This window comes from the organism of the source record quoted next, unplaced genomic scaffold (assembly GCF_019419815.1).
Source record: "Pyrus x bretschneideri cultivar Hongxiangsu unplaced genomic scaffold, Pyrus_bretschneideri_v1 Contig46, whole genome shotgun sequence".
Taxonomy (NCBI): Eukaryota; Viridiplantae; Streptophyta; class Magnoliopsida; order Rosales; family Rosaceae; genus Pyrus; species Pyrus x bretschneideri.
The window spans coordinates 1,883,573-1,901,797 of NW_025999783.1; the positions used below are offsets into that span (position 1 = coordinate 1,883,573).

The 18,225-nt window shown below is 35.9% G+C and overlaps 1 protein-coding gene across 1 annotated transcript; it reads right to left on the bottom strand.

Moving 5' to 3' along the window:
• Positions 1–2,354: 2,354 nt before the first annotated feature.
• LOC125467922 (protein SMAX1-LIKE 4) lies at positions 2,355–6,856 on the bottom strand. Its single transcript, XM_048567876.1, has 3 exons — positions 5,286–6,856; positions 4,280–4,502; positions 2,355–4,062 (listed from the first exon to the last, which is right to left on the bottom strand). The coding sequence occupies exons 1-3, from the start codon at positions 6,599–6,601 to the stop codon at positions 2,443–2,445; spliced, it is 3,159 nt and encodes a 1,052-aa protein (XP_048423833.1). The 5' UTR covers positions 6,602–6,856; the 3' UTR covers positions 2,355–2,442.
• Between the last annotated feature and the right edge of the window lie 11,369 nt (positions 6,857–18,225).

Here is an 18,225-nt window from a genome sequence, read left to right on the forward strand (position 1 = left end):
AGTTTAACCTAATCTTTTTTCTCATCAAATATTGAAACTTGTTGATTGTCTTGAAAAGTAATCATTGCTTGGCCACTCTTTTCCCTTCCTTCTCCCTTATAAATTCTTTACAATTAGTTTATATGTCATCAGGATTATACAAATAATTTAGCATTACGATGTAATGATGAACAACATGCACGGTTGTTTTCATAATAATGTTATCTTGCACAAAAGGTCAATAGGAGTATAATATAAACAGGTGATGCTAGCAATTTTATATTTTTTTTTTATCATATTTTGTAATTTAGATGATGTGACAGATGCTGGTTAGACTCATTATTTAAATCATTAAAAACAATCCTGAATTGTCAAATCATGTTATTTACCATATATGGTCAAAAAAGATGGTATCCCTTGAATTTTTCATTATAAAAATGTAACGTTGGTTAATCTCCATTTAAGTTGTAATTAGGGAAGTAGGCATAGTAAGCTAATCAGATATTAATTTGGTTTTATAATATCACAGGAATCAAATCTCTTTTAGAAGATGGTGAGGAACTGCGGATTAGATAGCCTAAGCTAGATTAGATATATAAAAATCATATTTTGTAAAGGAAATTTTAAAGGAAAGATTTGCAATATATGTAATATTTGTTTAAGTACTAAATTCCCTCAAAAGCCTAAAAAGGTTGTTCGTGGTAGAGTGGCTGTGACTTGTGAGTAAGCATGCTTGCTGAAAGAGTACGTTGGGAACTTCAGTTTATGGGGTTTAAATTTAGTTTGATGATTCGGGACCATTTCAACATGCATGGTTCGTACAAACGCACCTCAGCATGTACACACACCTATACATATAGTTAGAGTGAAGGTTAAATTGGAAGGATCGAATCTTTGGTCTATCCAAGTTTATTTTCTCGTTCGTTCTCACTACCCTTATACTTTAGTTAGTCTATAAATAAAGTAAATAAGATCGAGAAATAAATTGATCAAGTTGAAAGGTGCAATTCAAGTAATAAGAATAAAGCTTTGAAGATTTGAGCTCTGGTGTTTATTATCTGCTATTTCGAAAGAGAAAGACATGCATCAAATATTTAGTGTTTTTTATGGCCCTAAGTTTTAGGAACCATTTGGTATTTTTTTATTTGTTTAACGATTACTTAGGATCAGTTTGCGAATACTGTAGTAGAATCATTACCAATTGCACGTTGTGCGCCTAACTGTGAAAAGACAGTGCAAGCTTTGTTATGCAAACCTAAATGTTAAGCCAGCATAATCGTCTCTTACTTTTTGGTGGATTCTAGTTTTGTTATTCTTTAAGGTTATTGTTTGATTTCAATTTTTTTATTTTTTATTATTTTATTTTTTATTTTTTTAATTCGAGGCAATTAGCAGGAATGATCATTTTTTGACATATAGTTGTAGGAATATTAATGTTATATCATCGTTATATGATTGTTATTTCATTGTTGAGCCATCAATATATCATCGTTACTAAAAATTGATCATTTATGTTACCAATTTTCAAAAACTGATCATTTGTACTAGTTGGCTTTTTTTTTTTGTCACGTTGCGTTAATAAGCTCCTCTATCACTCTAGCCTTCGGCTTTTCGAATACTTCTTTGTTTTGAGAAACTTAAAACTATTCTCCACCATTTTAAAATAAGGAAATTGTTAATGGCACTTCAAAAATCTTATTCTACACTCCAAACTTTCTATATTTGAAAAGAAAAATATTTGAAGTGTCAATAACACTTTCCTAAAATAAAAACAAAACATTTGATGTGCCCTTCGAGTCCCTCTTTATTTTGAAAAACATCTAACGAAGCAAGCCTCTAATTGTCGTCGCAGGCAAATCGGATCGACCAAACTAATTTCATGGCACATTGACCATGGTTAGTCTTGGTGCTTGACTTTGGCTTGCTGTCTTAGACGGTCCGGTGGCGGTTTTGGCCAAGAAACCGATCAGACTGAACTGTGTTAAGGCCTAATAACATCTCAATAAATCGTGGTACACAAATGTGGTAAAAAAAATGTCTCCCTACTTGCTGGCACAAGAAGCTATGTTTTTGGATGTCCTCCATAGCAACTTTGAATTCTTTGGAAATTAGTCTAGGGTTATGAACCTTGTGCTAATTAATTTGGGGAAAACAAAATTATTTGGTTTGCAATTGAAGGTGGGAGGAAAAGGGCAATGTGAGACTAAATTTGGAAAACTAAATGACATGAAAGTTGATGATTAGATTATTACTTAAGCGTTGATAAACGTGTTCATTTTTATTGAGGACACGTTATTTAATTTGTAAATTTTGTCTACAAATTTAGTCTCTCTAGCATTACTTGGAGAAAAAAGATAGAGAAAAGAGTGTGGAACTACAGGAAAAATAAAACACATGGTATTTAGAAAATTAGGAGTTGTTACAGAAGCACACATTTGGGAAGTTTTCCATATAACCACTCGCTCAAGAAATATGGATTTTCTTAGGAAGACAAGAACCCAAGAAACCCTCCAAAATGCCATCTTCTTTGTCACCCAAACAGAGCCTTACAAGTATACCCTCTTTCCCGCTAAGTTTAAGTTTAACCGCCCTCAAGCTTGTCTGAAAAATGTCTTTCAGCCATTTCTCAAACAAGCTATTGGGAAAATATCCAGACCCAATACAAACCCCCTCTAACACCCTCTTATCCACACTAAAACTAACCACATTTTGTTTCCCGTATACCTCCCCGAAACACCTTTCCATCTTGGACAAGAAAAGCTCGGTTGCCTCTCGTTCTCTGGCCGGACTTCGATTGAAAACAAAGAGGTTCTCCATCGATTCAAGAAACCCATGTGGGGTTTGGAGATCGGTGTTGGTTTCGCGAGTCAAGTCACTTGAAATGGGGCTAAACTCCCCAGCCTTGTCTTCGTTTTCTTCGTCCTCCCCAGCTTTGAGGTTGAGATCAAGGGTGTTGAAGCTTGATTGCCTTGAGAAGACCTTCTTGTTATTCACATTCTCAACAGCAACCACACTTGGATCTTCCTTCTCTTCAGTTCTGGGACTCTTGGTCTTGAGTTCTAGCTCCCACTCAGCCTTTCGCTTGTGATCGAAGTTAACTCCCTGAAAAAGTGGACTAGTACTACTTTTCTCATCAACCTTCAATGTCTTCAATGTCATTTGGATTACAGTATCCAGGTACTTGGCCTGATCTTCATATACTGTTGAGTCACTCTTAGTCAAGATGAATATGGCTTGGCTTTGAATCCTTTCTCTTCTACTCACTTCTCCGAAATTTCGGTTTTCAAAACCATCAGCTAAAAATTTCAAGAACTGGGTATCAGCCAAATCAACATCTTCTACCAAGACAACAAGTTTCTCATTGGATTTCAAGGCTCTTGCTACAACTTCTGTTCTCGGGTTCATCTCATTTTCTCTTTTGTTCATGTCGATATGGAGGAGTGAATCAGCAGATCCCAGAACCAATTCAGCAATTGCATGTGCCAGCCTTCTTTTTCCAGTCGAATCATTCCCCTGAATCAGCAACCAAGTCTCCTGCCTGGCAGTTTTAGAGTCGATAATTGCATCTACTATCGAAGGAATGGATTCGGATTGCCAAGGAACATTCTCTTTCAGTAGCTTGCACATTTCAGCTATTGTTCTTTCAGTGCATTTTCTCTCCACCATTTTCTCCGAACCTGAAAACACAGAGTTGCCAAGAGCAAGAGTGATCTTCACTTCCTTGCCTTCAGTGCTTTTCAGAGAATCCAAACTCGGTTCCACCACTTGATTCTTTTGGATCCCATTGTCAAAGTTGAACTCGATCGTGCACGATTGTTGTCTCCTAAACTGAGGCACGAGACTAGAGCCGTGAGCAGGCTCCGAAGGTGGATCATGACAGAAGGAGATTGAATCCGGATCGGGAGAGATGCCATTCTTGGTAGACCACCAAGGGTATGTTGAAACATAAGAGGAGTTGGTTCCAATTAAGCTTTGATTGTTGTACAAATTAGAAGAGCTCAAATTGTTCTGAGCTGCATGCCTTCCTTGGTGCAGACTGTAGCATAACCTGTTCCACTTTCTCCTCAATTCAGTTACTTCATCCTGAAATTTTTTATTAACACATTAAAATAAGAAACATAGTAAATCAATTTTGCCGATTTAATTACAACTATAGCTAATGTGCCCAGTATCCCAAATCAAGCACGGTGTGCTAGCATTGTGTGATTAGTTTAGAATACCGTTACCTTTGCAACGTAACTTATTCTCCTAAAATTGTGGTATCAAAAAGTTAATTTAAAGAAGGTGGAATGGTTAGTACCTTTTGACGGGCTTCGGTTCCATGTGGTTGCAGCCAGGCAGGCAATTTCTGCTGGCCAGATTTCAAGAGCTGAGATTCTTTTTCATAATTTGAAGTGCATTCTTGACAGCAAGTGAGCGTGTTATTATCATAATAATGTTGCTCATCCTTGCTATTGAATACTGGTTTTGTTTCCAGAACTTCAGATGGTTTCTGAGACAAGATTATTCTCGAGTCTTGGACGCTGATAAACACACAAGCACAACATATAAACGTTAATACTAACCTCATTTATCATATAAAATATTTGATTAATTAAGATAAGCCAACTATATGTAAATACACACACACACACACCCACACATTTATATTAGCTTTATCTTATTATGATCATCTAAAATCTCAAGGGTTGTTGGCGTTTTCATTAAATTGGTTAAACCGTCTCTATAAACTAATTTAAATAATTAGCAGGCTTAGGTTTCATTTCTAACCCCAAATTAGATTTCTCATTATGCGGATAACCAAAATAAGCAAAATGAATTTCTTTATGTTTATTCTTTTGTAATATATATGGATTGCATTTCTGGAAAAGAAATTTGGGTGCATAAATGTAGGAAGACAAAATGACCTCGTGAACTCTTTTTTTTCCTTCCATCCTAAATATCTAGCAGTGAAACATGTAATTTTGATCCGTGGCTACATATCCTGACAAAACAAAGAGCAAAGGAAAGGACAGTGGTTCCTGTATCTGTCTCTCACTTTTCCAGTGTTTCTGGTTTCATGCAGACCTTGTAAACATTAAAGCAACACCATAGTACAAAACATTACACCAAAGCTTCAAGGAATCACCATCATCCATGGAGTACTTATACATACACACACACACACACACACACACACACACACAAACACACATATAAAATAACAGTGAACATGAATAATAATAATAATAATAATAATAATAATAATAATAATAATAATAATAACAATAAAATAAAGTAAAAAGAGAGAAAAATAAAAAACTAACCTGGAAGCATGAAGGGAGAGACCAAGACCACCAGAAGGAACAGAAACAGCTTGAAGACACCATTGAATTTCAAGAGGTGGCTGCCTCATTTGGCACCTCATGTATGTCTGGTAACTTGCAGTTCCCATCACCCACACCTTCCCCCTTGAGTTATCTGAAGAGACCAAACTTGCAATCTCTGAAACCAAATGCTCAACTGGGCTATAATACCCACCAGAGTTTTGGTGTTGATCTCTCTGCTCATCAGTAACAGCCCACTTCAGATCTCCGGTATAAATAACAGCACCTCCTCCTCCTCCAACAAATGATGAGTCCACTTTTCTTCTGAGCTCTGAGAGATTTGCTTCCACATATTCCTTTTTCATGAACCTCACAGCCACTGGTGAGAGCTGAAACTTGATGAACTGGGTTGATTTCAGCTCCTCAGGAACTCCAACTCCACCTCTCTCTATCCTCCCCATAACTTCAGAGACAAGCCCTTCAGTCATGGAAGCTGAATCACCAACTATCACAGTGTTCCTCCTCTTCTTCCTCATCAGCACCTCCAACACCAACTTAACATCTTCTTCCTTTGGAGAACTACCAGAGTATTCAGTGGTGGTGGTGGGGTTACTGATCATCAATGGAGGTTTTGTCTTTTGAGGGGAAAAAAGAAGTGGGTTTTGCTCACAAGTGTAAGCCAGGAAATGGGGTTGCCAGAAACTCCCAGGAATGATATTGTTTTGGTGGTGACGGTCCGAGGGAGGAGAAGGAGAGCAAGGAGAGGAGAAAACGCCGCCGGAGCTGCTATAACACTGGAAAACGGAGGACGTTGAGGAGTCCTCCAAGTTGTTCTTGACGTTGGTACTGGAGAAACCTGCCTCTCTCATGACTCTGCTGACACTCGGGTCGTCAAGGATGGAGATGATGAGCTGCTCGAGCTCGACTTTGATGGTTAAGAGCGGCTGCTGCTGCTGCTGCTCGATGCAGCCTCTTCTCTGATGGGCTTGGGCTCTCTTGAGGGCGGCGATGAGGGCGTTGGAGAGAGAGGGCTGCCCGTGGAGGAGAGGGCCGGGAGTTGTTGGGAGGCGGTTGAGAGCCACATTGAAGCAGAGCTCGAGAGCTCGACATTGGAGAGGATGAGAGGTTTGGTGCGGCTGAGATTTGAGACAGGCCCGCCGCAAGAGGCTAGTTCTTGAGCTGAGAAGAGTGGCGGCCACGTGGAGAGGAGTGACCTGAGCATGGCCTCTCCGCCTTGCTAGGCTGAGAGAGTGCTTCAACACCGAAGCAGCCTCCGCTGTGAGGGTCTGCTGAACTGCACAACCTCCTGAGCGCATCACTTGATCAAAACCCACCCCCCACACCCACCCTTTGTTTTTCCACAAGCAATTTCTTCACAACCACAAATAATCACTTCTTTTTTTTTTTTTTACTTATATTTCTTATCCCCCTCTAACCCCCCCACCCAAATATTAACCTGAGAAGAAAGAATAGAACTTAGAAAAAAAGCTTGGAGCTTTGGAAGGCTTGAACACCACCACCTCAAGTGCAAGGGGAGAGAGAGAGAGAGAGAGAGAGAGTTAGAGAGAGTAGCTATGATCAGCTGAGAGAGGGGGGAGTTTTGAGTTGAGTTTCAGTTAGAGAAAACCAAGCTAGGCTAGGCCACCTTCTTTATACTTCCTGCTATTGAGTTTTTAATTATTTATTCATTACTCTTTTTTTCTTTTACTTTTTCTGTGATTACTCGGCTTTTGTTAGCTTTTTATTTTCACTACAAAAATCCTATTTTTACTATTTACATGTAGGATCATTTATACAATCTCTCTAATAGAGATGAGATCCATTGTGTTAGTGAGCTTTATCTCTATTAGAGAAATGATACGAATGATGGTAAATATAACACTAATCTTTGCGCTATTTCATTAATTAAGATTTTTATTTTGGGAGAAAATTAGTATAAGAGGGTAAATTTTTATAATCATTCTGCAACTGTTGGGAACTTGCATATATCAATGTATAAGTTTCAAGGATAATGTTAGGTAAATTAATTTTTTAAACTAAATTTGTAAATTATGGGATATGTCACCAATAAAAGTAAGCATATTAATTAACATTTATGTAATAATTTTTTTTTTTGCACAAATAATATTATTTACACTAAGGGAAAGGGGTGGGCTTAGCTTCACATGGGCTAACAATAATTTCAAATTCGCCTTTGGCAAATCGAACTTAAGACCTCTCACTTATAAGTGAAGAGAAATATCACTACTCTGTAGTACTAAGTGGTACATTAAACAAGATTAATGTAATACTTTTTTTCTAACAAACGATATTATTTATACTAAGAGAAACTATTTACACTAAGAGAAACTATTTACACTAAGAGAGAGGGGTGGGTATGTAATAATTTAAATATAACATTTATGTCATAATTTAATCATTAATAACCATGTTATATGATTTATAAAATATAATTTAAATAGATGATTTGTCTAAAATTACCCATTTTAATGGCATGATTCACCTGATAGTACTACTAGGTAGATGACCTTTGTAGACAAAATTTGCAAAATAAATGAGGTGTTATCAATAAAAAATAAGCATGTTAATCAACACTTTAGTAATAATCCAATCATCAACTTTCATGTCATTTAGTTTACAAAATTTTGTCTAGGTATCATCTTAAGTAAATTTACTCCCCTCTCACTAGTAGGAAGTAGTCAGAGAAAACCAAGATAGGCTAGGCCACATTTTTTATACTTCTTGCTAGTAAACTAAATAGGCACATTAATTAACATTTAAGTAATAAGCACCATCTTTATATTTCCTGCAAGAGGAGGGGATTTCCAATCTATCTACTCTAACTATTTTATTTTTCCTGTTTCTTTTGTTTGTTTGTTTTATATTGATAATTGTACTATTATGACTGCATATGTTTTATTTATATATTTTCAACAACAAAAGAATAAAAAAGCTTATGATTTATACAATATAGTAACCCTCTGAAGCCCTTTTACATGTAAAAGAAAATAGCACGAAGTCCTTTCAGTTGGGAAATATTTTTGCTCATCACTCTCAAGTGATGGTGATGCTTACCACTCTATATTCACTTTTAAATAAATTTAAATAATGAGATCTGTATAGTAGATAACCACAAATCTTAGAATTTAAACTTATTCAATGATGATATATTAATAGAGTGGTAACATTATCATCACGTGAGAGCGGTGAGAATATGTCGTGAGATTGGTTTCGTTTCTATGCAAATAGGATTTCATGAAAAGGATCCATTGCAATGGGACCCGTAATTTCAAAAAATTTTATCATGGCACAAGTGAGAGAGAGCTTCCCTTCTTTTTACACATCAGCCTTTGAATGGACAAACAAAGCCAGCAGAAATTCAAATACAGTGGTAAAGGGGAAAGGTGGAAAGAAGCCAGCAGAGAGAGAGGGTACAGTTATTGTGATGAAAGATAATAAGTTCATCTTATACTGCTATATAACGTTATCTGCTAATAATATAGAGATATGCACGTGAATAAATATTTATACATATCTTTATTTTATCAACACAAAATACTATCGTGACAATATCTCCTTATTATGTAAGTCCTTCACCACTCTATGCACACAAAAACTCCTATATTTTTCATTTATTTATTTTTCCATATTTTCCTTTTTCATGTTTATCATTTGTTCTTTAGAAAACTAAATTTTAATCCTTAAATAAGACAAAGTTTAGAAAAATGTCTTGTACAAGATTAAAAATTGATTTTAGTCCCTAAATTGTATTTAATGCCAGCATATACATTCAATATCTTTTTTTTTTTTTTTAATACTTTTATGGTGTCCAGAATTACATTTTCATGTAAAATATTGTAAATTTTAATATCATTTGTGACACACCGAGATCAGGGCATGCTGGTCGTCACAAGGAAGTGAAGGCCAGCATGCCCTGATCTCGGTCGGGGTGTGTCAGTTTGGTATCAGAGCCTAACCCTGGCTGTGGTGTGCCGACGAGGACATCGGGCCCCTAAGGGGGGTGGATTGTGACATCCCACATTGCCTAGGGGAGTGATCCTTAAATGTATATTCCCATCCCTACCTAGCACGAGGCCTTTTGGGAGCTCACTAGCTTCGGGTTCCGTAGGAACTCCGAAGTTAAGCGAGAAAGGGGCTAGAGCAATCCCATGATGGGTGACCCAATGGGAAGTTGCTCGTGAGTTCCCAAAAACAAAACCGTGAGGGAATGGTAAGCCCAAAGAGGACAATATCGTACTACGGTGGGGAGCGGGCCCGGGAAGTGATCCGTCCCGGGCCGGGATGTGACAATTTGAAATTCAAATCAATTAGTTTTATTTGTTGACATTTTCAATCACCAATTTATCGTAAGTGTCTTATATAATAAGGAAAATATTTTGGTAGACTTTGCTGTACACTTACATTTTTGCATATTTTCTTATATATCGCTAATTCATTGCAAAATATTTAGGTACAGACATTTCAGTACACTAGTTTAGTGTAATATGTTTAGGTACGTGCCACAAATGGACTTTTTGGTACACTTATGTTTTTGCATATTTTCTTATGTGCCACAAATTCATTACAATATATTCAGGTACAGATATTTCAGTACACTAGTTTAGTAAAACAAATTATGGTACAGACGTTTAGATACATTAATTAGAGGAAGTTAAACAAAATTAAAAAAAATTAAAATGTGCATAATAATAAATTTAAAATCTAATATGAAGACACTAAATTAGACATCTATTAAATATTAAAATAAAAATATAATATAAATTTGAATTAAGTACGCTTTAAAGGACTAAAATGAATATGTAATCTAACATCAAATTTTTATTAAATTTTGATCTTCTTCGAAGATTAAAGTTCAAAAACCCCTTTGTTCTTTACATGCATGACAGATATGTACAAGTATTGGCTTCTTGTTCAAAGAGAGAGAGAGAGAGAGAGAGAGAGAGAGAGAGAGAGAGAGAGAGAGAGAGAGAGAGAGAGAGAGAGAGAGAGAGAGAGAGAGAGTCTCTCCACGCCAATCCTCGTAGAGAGACAACATTTTATTCCCCAAGTACCCAAAAAGCAACCCTCTGTCTCCTATCCTACATTGCATTATTGCTTCTCTCCCTCTCTCTGCAACTGCAAACTGCAATATTACCTTTTGCTTAATCTCATCTGATCATTTCCAACCACACTTATCAGCTTTCAAATTTTATCAAATAAAGCAAGTTAATCAGATTCCTACAGTTCTAATAAAACCAGAAACGAGTTCACAGCACAAACCCTAGTTATTTCGTAGACCAAAACACGTCCTGCACTGCATGCAAACACAATTTACTTACCCGGATAATACTTTTACTAATAAGTGACTTTTTAAACTGGTTTAGGTATCACCTTTTTACCATTCTTTACTTTTAAAATCATCATCTTTTTCTTGTTCTATAGACTAGTGCAGTACTTGCTTTATTTTTCGTAATTAAATGACTCAAGGTTGAAAGCAATTGAACTGCATATCTGAAACTTTTTCCTGCCTTTTTTTGTACCTTATTTGATATATACTTCATTTAATTAGTAGCAGACAAAATAGTCTGCTGGTAAACCATGAAAATGGTACAGGCCACTACATGCCAAAAGATTATTGCAAATCAGTTTGATATCAAATCAGAAAAAAAAAAAAATTATGCTGGAGTAGAAGAAGCTCTTGAATATTTACCAAAAAGCATATACACACACACATATATATGTGTGTGTATAGAGTCGAGTCCAGCACTAGGCGTGCATCTCAAGAATAGCATGTAAATGGATGATAAAAGGAAGATTGAAGGGTGATTTCCCAGTTTTTATTGCATTAAAAGGAGCCAAAGGAAACTTGCTCAAGAGAGCTAGCTACCTTCATTTAAAAGCATATATCTGGAAAGCATATTCAACTAATGTTTTCTTTTCTGGGTAAATACGTATTCAACTAATGTAGTTATATATATATGTCAGCTAATTCTGATAGACAAAGTGTAGAGATTTATTTATATGTTCAGTAGCAAGCAAATTCAGTGATATGAATTACTATTGCAGTGTGTGCTATATATCTAGTAGTAGTAGTAGTACTGTGTGTGGAGAGCTTGATTACAATCAAAAAGCACTTTTTGGGTCAAAAAAGTAGAAGATATGGATCAAATCAAACAAGTTTTATCAGATCGAAGTTGAGCTTTCGAACTTAATTAGTTTAACAATGAGAGCACCACTTTGGCAGTCAAAGTCATAGATATCGTCTAGGTTAATATTTCATGCAAAATGAATAATGCCATTATTAATCATTACCAATTATCTGATTAATTAATTAATTACACTTTTTTAATTAACGTTAACTTCTCCTCTTGTCATTTACCAAATCCAAACCCTAATTACTCCCATCTCATGATTCAAAACTTCATGTGAGATTTTCACTGTGATGATAAAGCTAAAAAGTTTGGACTAGGATTATCTCCCCCATGCCATCCCCTCATTTCACATTCTCTATTTTGTCTTTCTCTTTCTATAAAAAATTAATATAAGATGTTGACGTAACTTAACCGTAACCGTTCAAATAAGAAGGAGGAAAAAAAAAGAAAAAAGAAGAGAGATAAGCCTACTCCAAAAAGTTTTAGACAGTGAGTAATGGATGTCATAATAATGATGAGGTTAGGGCATTTCTGCAAATTCAATATTGGGCAGCTTTTTGCAATATTTTGGGGTTATCATTTAATTATCAATGCCAATTAGTTTTGAGTAAAGGGGAGTGCCCAAATCATTGGGACATTATTTTTCAAAGTGGTGAGAAATGGGTTTACTCTAGTTTGAAGAAAAGTATCACTTTACGAATTAATTGGGATTACGATATTCCATTTGTTAAAAATGAATGCGTCATCTTATGATTTGGTTTACATTTTCCCTAACACATATTCAACAAAGCAAGAAAGTATACATTACAACCTACACTAAACGAAACATTTTGGCCCACATACCAAAAGCTATCGTATATCACCAGGTAAACCATTTACCGTCAAGTAAAATGTTTCCTAAACTCTGTTAATTTCCTCAGGTAAACCTTTGTTGTTGATGTAACGTTTTCATTTGTATTTAGTGGCGTTCATATTGTTTGACAGTGTATAATTGAGTAAAAGGGCTGTGTATTATAGTAGGGCTAACCTCTCACTAATTAAGGAATTACGTTGGTAAAACTCACTAGACTAGCTTTGATACTATCTATCACGACTTCAGAAAGCGCATACACCATGGTGGTATATTTTGAAAAGACTAATCTCTAATGAGGCTTCTTAACTATAATCACTGATAAATTCAAAATCAACTCAGTAATTTACCACTATAGAAATGATTGCACGACAGCACAACTCTGAATATTACACTAGTAGAACTATTTTAAAAAATTAATAATATTATACACCAAATATGGAAATGGGCTAAGGTTAAATGTACGTATAATTTATAATTTGATGATCGAGTCAATCCAATGATTACATGTTCGACAATATGAATAAAACTTGGATAGGGTTACATACAAAAGATTTCATGAAGGTATATGCAATTTGAATGTTATACTAGTTCAAAGGATAAGTAATAAAAAACTATGCTAGCTCATGAATTCAAATAAATAACGGTCCTCTATGATAATTAAAAGAATTGGACCAACTGATTGATGTGCAACATATTGTTGTTGTTTAGCGATAGCAATGGCCCTGATCTAACACCTAAGTGAATGGCTCACCTAAAGGAAGATAGCCGTAGAAAAGCATGATGCAAGCAAATTGTCATTGACAGAGGTCATTTCGAGGAAACACAGTGCAGTTTAATCCGGTGCCATAGGCTGTTGCTAGCTGATGAACAAAAATAAAACCCTACCTTTCTGAATTCTAGATGGGAATGTAGAAAAGAAATAAAGAAAAAAGAGAGACGGGAATGTTGGTGCATGGGGTCACACATATAAGTGTGTTTGATAAGGAGAGCGAGTGGACCCTTCCATTCACGTGATCTATGCATCTTGCAGAAAAAAGGGTAATGCTAAAGAGATCAAAATTTTAAATCAAATTTTGTAAGCTAAATGATTTGTATGTTAATGATTGAATAATATTTAAGTGTTAATTAACGTGCTTATTTCTTATTTGTGACACATCATTTGGTTTGTAAATTTAGTTTAAAATTTTGATCTTCCTATGTGTGTGTGTGTGTAGGAAATCAAGTTTTCAATTTGTTAGGAATTCTAATGGGGTTGCCAATAGACTTGCTAATTCCTCTCTTTCAAGTAATAGTGCGATAATGAAGAATTAAGCTCTGCCTTATCTTACTTTGGACATCCTCTTTTACAACTTTAGAGTCTCTACTTGTACTTGAGTTTCATTAAGGAAATCGTTTTCTTTAAAAAAGTGATTTTCTTGAACATAATCAATTATCTTATGTTTTTAAGGTATAGTTTTATGCAGTAATATGTATTGCAAATTTATATTGGTTGAACTTGAGACCCCATATTTACACAAAAATTAAAACTCTAGCGTTTAGCGTTGCTAAAGTTCCTCTATGTATAACTACTCAAACCCTAGCGTCAGGCATCATTACAAGTTCTAATTGTAAGCTAAATACGAAAATAGTATTTAGGCAAAATCATTTTGATCAATAGTTTGAAGTCAAACAATATAAACGTTTATGTTATCGGTTAATCTCATAACATAAGAAAACTTTCCAACATATTTAAAAAGATAGTGCAGAACATACTAATCAAACTTAACCCTAATGCATTGCATGCTTAAGTATATATGTGCATGACATAAATTGTTTAATTTGTGTGTAAAACGTTTTCTTATTTTTTTGGGCGAAAATTTGTGTAAAACGTTTGGTGAAGGTGATTTGCATCGCATAGATGTTGAAAATAAAATTCCAGTCAAAAGCTGGAAGCTGACTGAAAAAAGTAAATAGGGAATAGAGACAGAATTTTGAAGAGGTGAAAAGAAAGCGTGCAACTTTATACAATAAATGTCTCCGGACAGACATCCTATCATATGACATGTTTATGGCTGCCACTGCCTCTGCCTCTCTCATCAATCTTTTACTTTTCCCCTTTTCTTTTTCAATTCCCCACTCCTTTTACGTACTCACTCACACATTCCATTCCAACTCCTTTGCCTCGGGGACTGGTCTCCCGCCTTTATTTTTTCCTTTTTGTTTTCCTAATTATATTGGATTGTATTTTTAATTCTGTTATTAATTTGAGATATATCTTTCTTACTCCAGCAGATCCGTTTCTTTTCTTGTTAAGGCCAAAGTTATGATCAAATTTAAACATTTGTCTACAGTACTTATTACTACGTGACCCTCATATATGTTGTAAATTGTAATAACTTTTAAAGAACATATTTGACTGCTCCGGGATGATAATATGAAGAACATCTCTAGTGAAAGATGTAAAATACATTGAAATTGACATTTATATTTTTTCTTCGCCCAAAAACTCTTCAATTGTGGAATGTAACTTATTCGTTTTCGCATGAAGATACAAATAAAAACTTAAATTTACAATGAGTCTCTAATTTACACGTCTTCCATTGCAGTAGGGCTTTTGCATATCTCCTAAAAACATAAATATGTTACAAAAAAAAAAAAAATATATAACTATGGTTTTTGCATATGAAATCGCATCTCCTCATTAGAGATGGCCTAAGTACCTATATGTATTGTAGTCAATCCCCACAATTGGTTCACACTTAATTAGTTGGAGACTTCTTGGCTTGTTCCCTTTATAACCCCCTTAAAATTTTACAATGTAAGGCGATAACACTTAGTTAACCATTAGTAAGTATATACTCTCTTATTTTGGCGCAATCAAATTTTGACACATTTTTTATTGTTTAAAAAAAATAATAGACATGTTAATTGTGGGATCATGATTTTTCATGGTCTGAGCAAGACAAATCGGAATATGAATACCTCAAAACTTCAGTCATAGACCCAACAACTGTTATCAAACTGAGCTGTACATACAGATCATCGATGCCACCATATCCTGTGTTTCGGAAAGGTAGGCGAACTTCGTCAACTTCACCAAGATTGACTATGTTTCGCAAGATACGGAAACCTGATTTGATCGGGGATCAGATAAGTTTCCTATATTATTGGAGATTCTTATAATCTAGGGATTGGCTTGTAGCGCATGTAATCACACTCCTAAGAGGGTGGAATATCTACTCCTAGATATCCTCTGGGATTTTTCCGGTTTAATACAGATTCCATATCCTAAAAGGACTCTCTCAACTAGTATAGATATATCCTTCTAGGGTTCATCTTAGTAACGCAATTATCACATGCTCTGTTTCTCTTCCCTACTGCTTGAGTTTCATAAATTGCTTACCAACTTGTCAGTCTAAGAGCCTTTCACCATACTTTACTGGTGCCAAGGTGATCTTACGATCGTTTGTTCTTTTACAGTTATTCAAGTATGTGCATTTCCTGCACATACGGTGGTGCGTGAATTTGGTTGCAATAATTGATGCTTTCATATTTCCTTTACTAAATCACTTTACCACAATCATGTTTGCCAAAGAAAGCTCAATTAACCCTGATGTTAACACCTCAGTGGGAAACAATCCACTTCCTGATGCCTCTGCTATCCAGGCGCAAGTAATCAGGTCCCTGACAGCTCAACCATCTTAAGGAACAACAAAGCTCCCTCCACTGGAACTACTCCCACCATGGATCATATATGAGAGACTTTATAGAAAATCAATACCTCTGTTGGCGAGCTACAAAAGTCTTACACGACTTTTCAAGTGGAAAACCGTGCAAACTTTGTGAATATCAATAGGCGAATGAAGGCCTTGGAGAATTCCAGCGAGACTACCCTGCAAATCCAAGTTTATGTCTTCAGTTATGGGCAGTTAAGTACCATAACCTTAGCAGGACAACTAATCACATCGACCTTTGTTCCGACCCTAGCAGAGATTGTTGATCCAAACGTGAGTGCAAACAATGTGATGGCCATATGGTTACTCGAACCTCTGCAAGTAGAATCCGAGTCCGACATTACTTCGATCCCTTGGACACTGCATGAGCCTCTTGCATGGAGCCCTGACATCTCAACTTTGATTTCCTCGAGTCATCTGAACAGTAATAACAGTAGACCCTTGAACCGTGACAACCTTGGGGACGTTCTAAAAGACTTTCGAAATTGACTGCCCATCAAGGTTGCCGCTAAGGTCATATGCCCTTTTTCTTCAGCAATTGAATATACACCTCCCCCAAAGAAGTTCAGTTAACCCAAGTTTAAATGCTTTCATGGAGATTTTGACTCGGACTACCACATCATGCACTACATGAATGTTATGGTTTTGTATAACAATAACAATGCTTAGGTGTGCAAGATGTTCCCGTTTACCTTAGAGGGACCTGTCATGAGATGGTTTTCAAAATTGCCAACCAGCTTCATTGAGATTTTCAAAAACCTAGCCGACATCTTCACGAACATTTACTTTGTATGTCTTGATGTTCACAAGCTGACGTGGCCATTTTTAGCATAACCACTCAAGCTAATAATGAGAGTCTTAGAGCATACTTGAAGCGATTTCTTGCAAAATTGGCAGAGATTGAGAAGCTGGACGATAGGCTCGCTACAATGGGCTTCAAGCATGGACTCTATATCTACTTGCCTCTTTCCCAAAAGCTAAATAAGAAGAAGTATGACATGCCACCATGGCAGAGTGCTTTGATGTCGCTGAAGTCCTCATCGATTGGGATGATAAAACTCAGAAGAAGAGCTCCAACCTAGATCACGACAGGAGGTTTGACAGAAGAAGAGATTACTAAAACATCCCGCCTCTCTCTTCTCAGCAGAATGACAGTAGATGAATTAATGATAAGCAAGCTCCACCCAATCCAAAGCAGTACACAGCCTTAAATACTACTAGCAACATCATCCTTAATAGGATCAAGGACAAACCTTTCCTCAAAAGGCCCAAACTGCTTGTTCACCATCTAGTCAAACACTAGTAGAAAAAACTGTTTGCCTGATGGACTCTATCCTTCATCGTACAAGCTCTGAAAAACACGGTAAATGATGATTTGGTGCTATTTCTTTGTGCGACAAACTATTTCTTGCATGAGGAAATATTTCGTTGAGCAATGTCTCCGAAATGGTTGGTTTAAATTAAATGTAAACTTCAGGCGACGAAGTCTTCATCGTGCAAAGGGTTTACGGGATTCTTTAAAACCCAGATTCGCTCCCTTCACCTCATTCATCTCTTCTCCTCACAATTCTCCCAAAGTTCATCATTTTCTTCTCCCTCAAATGCCAAAACTCTCCTTCCCTCAAACTCTAAAACTCAATCATCCCCATATTTTAAATTCTTTTTCTTTTTCCTATACTTTCACTGTCGACAATCTTGGATTACCACGATAAGTCTCTAATCTCCAAATAAAGAACAAATTTGTTTGGATAATCAAATTTACCTTTTGAGAATTATAATGTTGTAGATGTCTTATTCTGCTGCTTTAACTGAACATGCATTCGACGGTCGACCGATTGTGGCATATGAAGGCGAAGGATCTAGAATAGGTACTACCTAGTTTTGTATGAATTTTATGTTTGTTTTTTGTTGCAAAATTTATTGCATTATTATAATAAAAGTTGATTAATTTACTTAGTTTGCTTTTGAAAATTTTTTCTTTTTGTTTTTTTTTTTGTTTTGTTTTGTTTTTTGTTTTTCGTAGAGAAACACAAAAAGAAACTATCTTGTCGGCTCAAAAGAGCGGATGAATGAGTGGTAGAAGGATGATCCGTAAAGGTGCATCAAGTATGACATGCTGATTGTATATATCGACGATATCGCAAGCGACATGAGATGACATAAGAAAGGACGGGCAAATGACGATGTTATGAGGAATCATGAGGACGAAGACGAACGGAAAG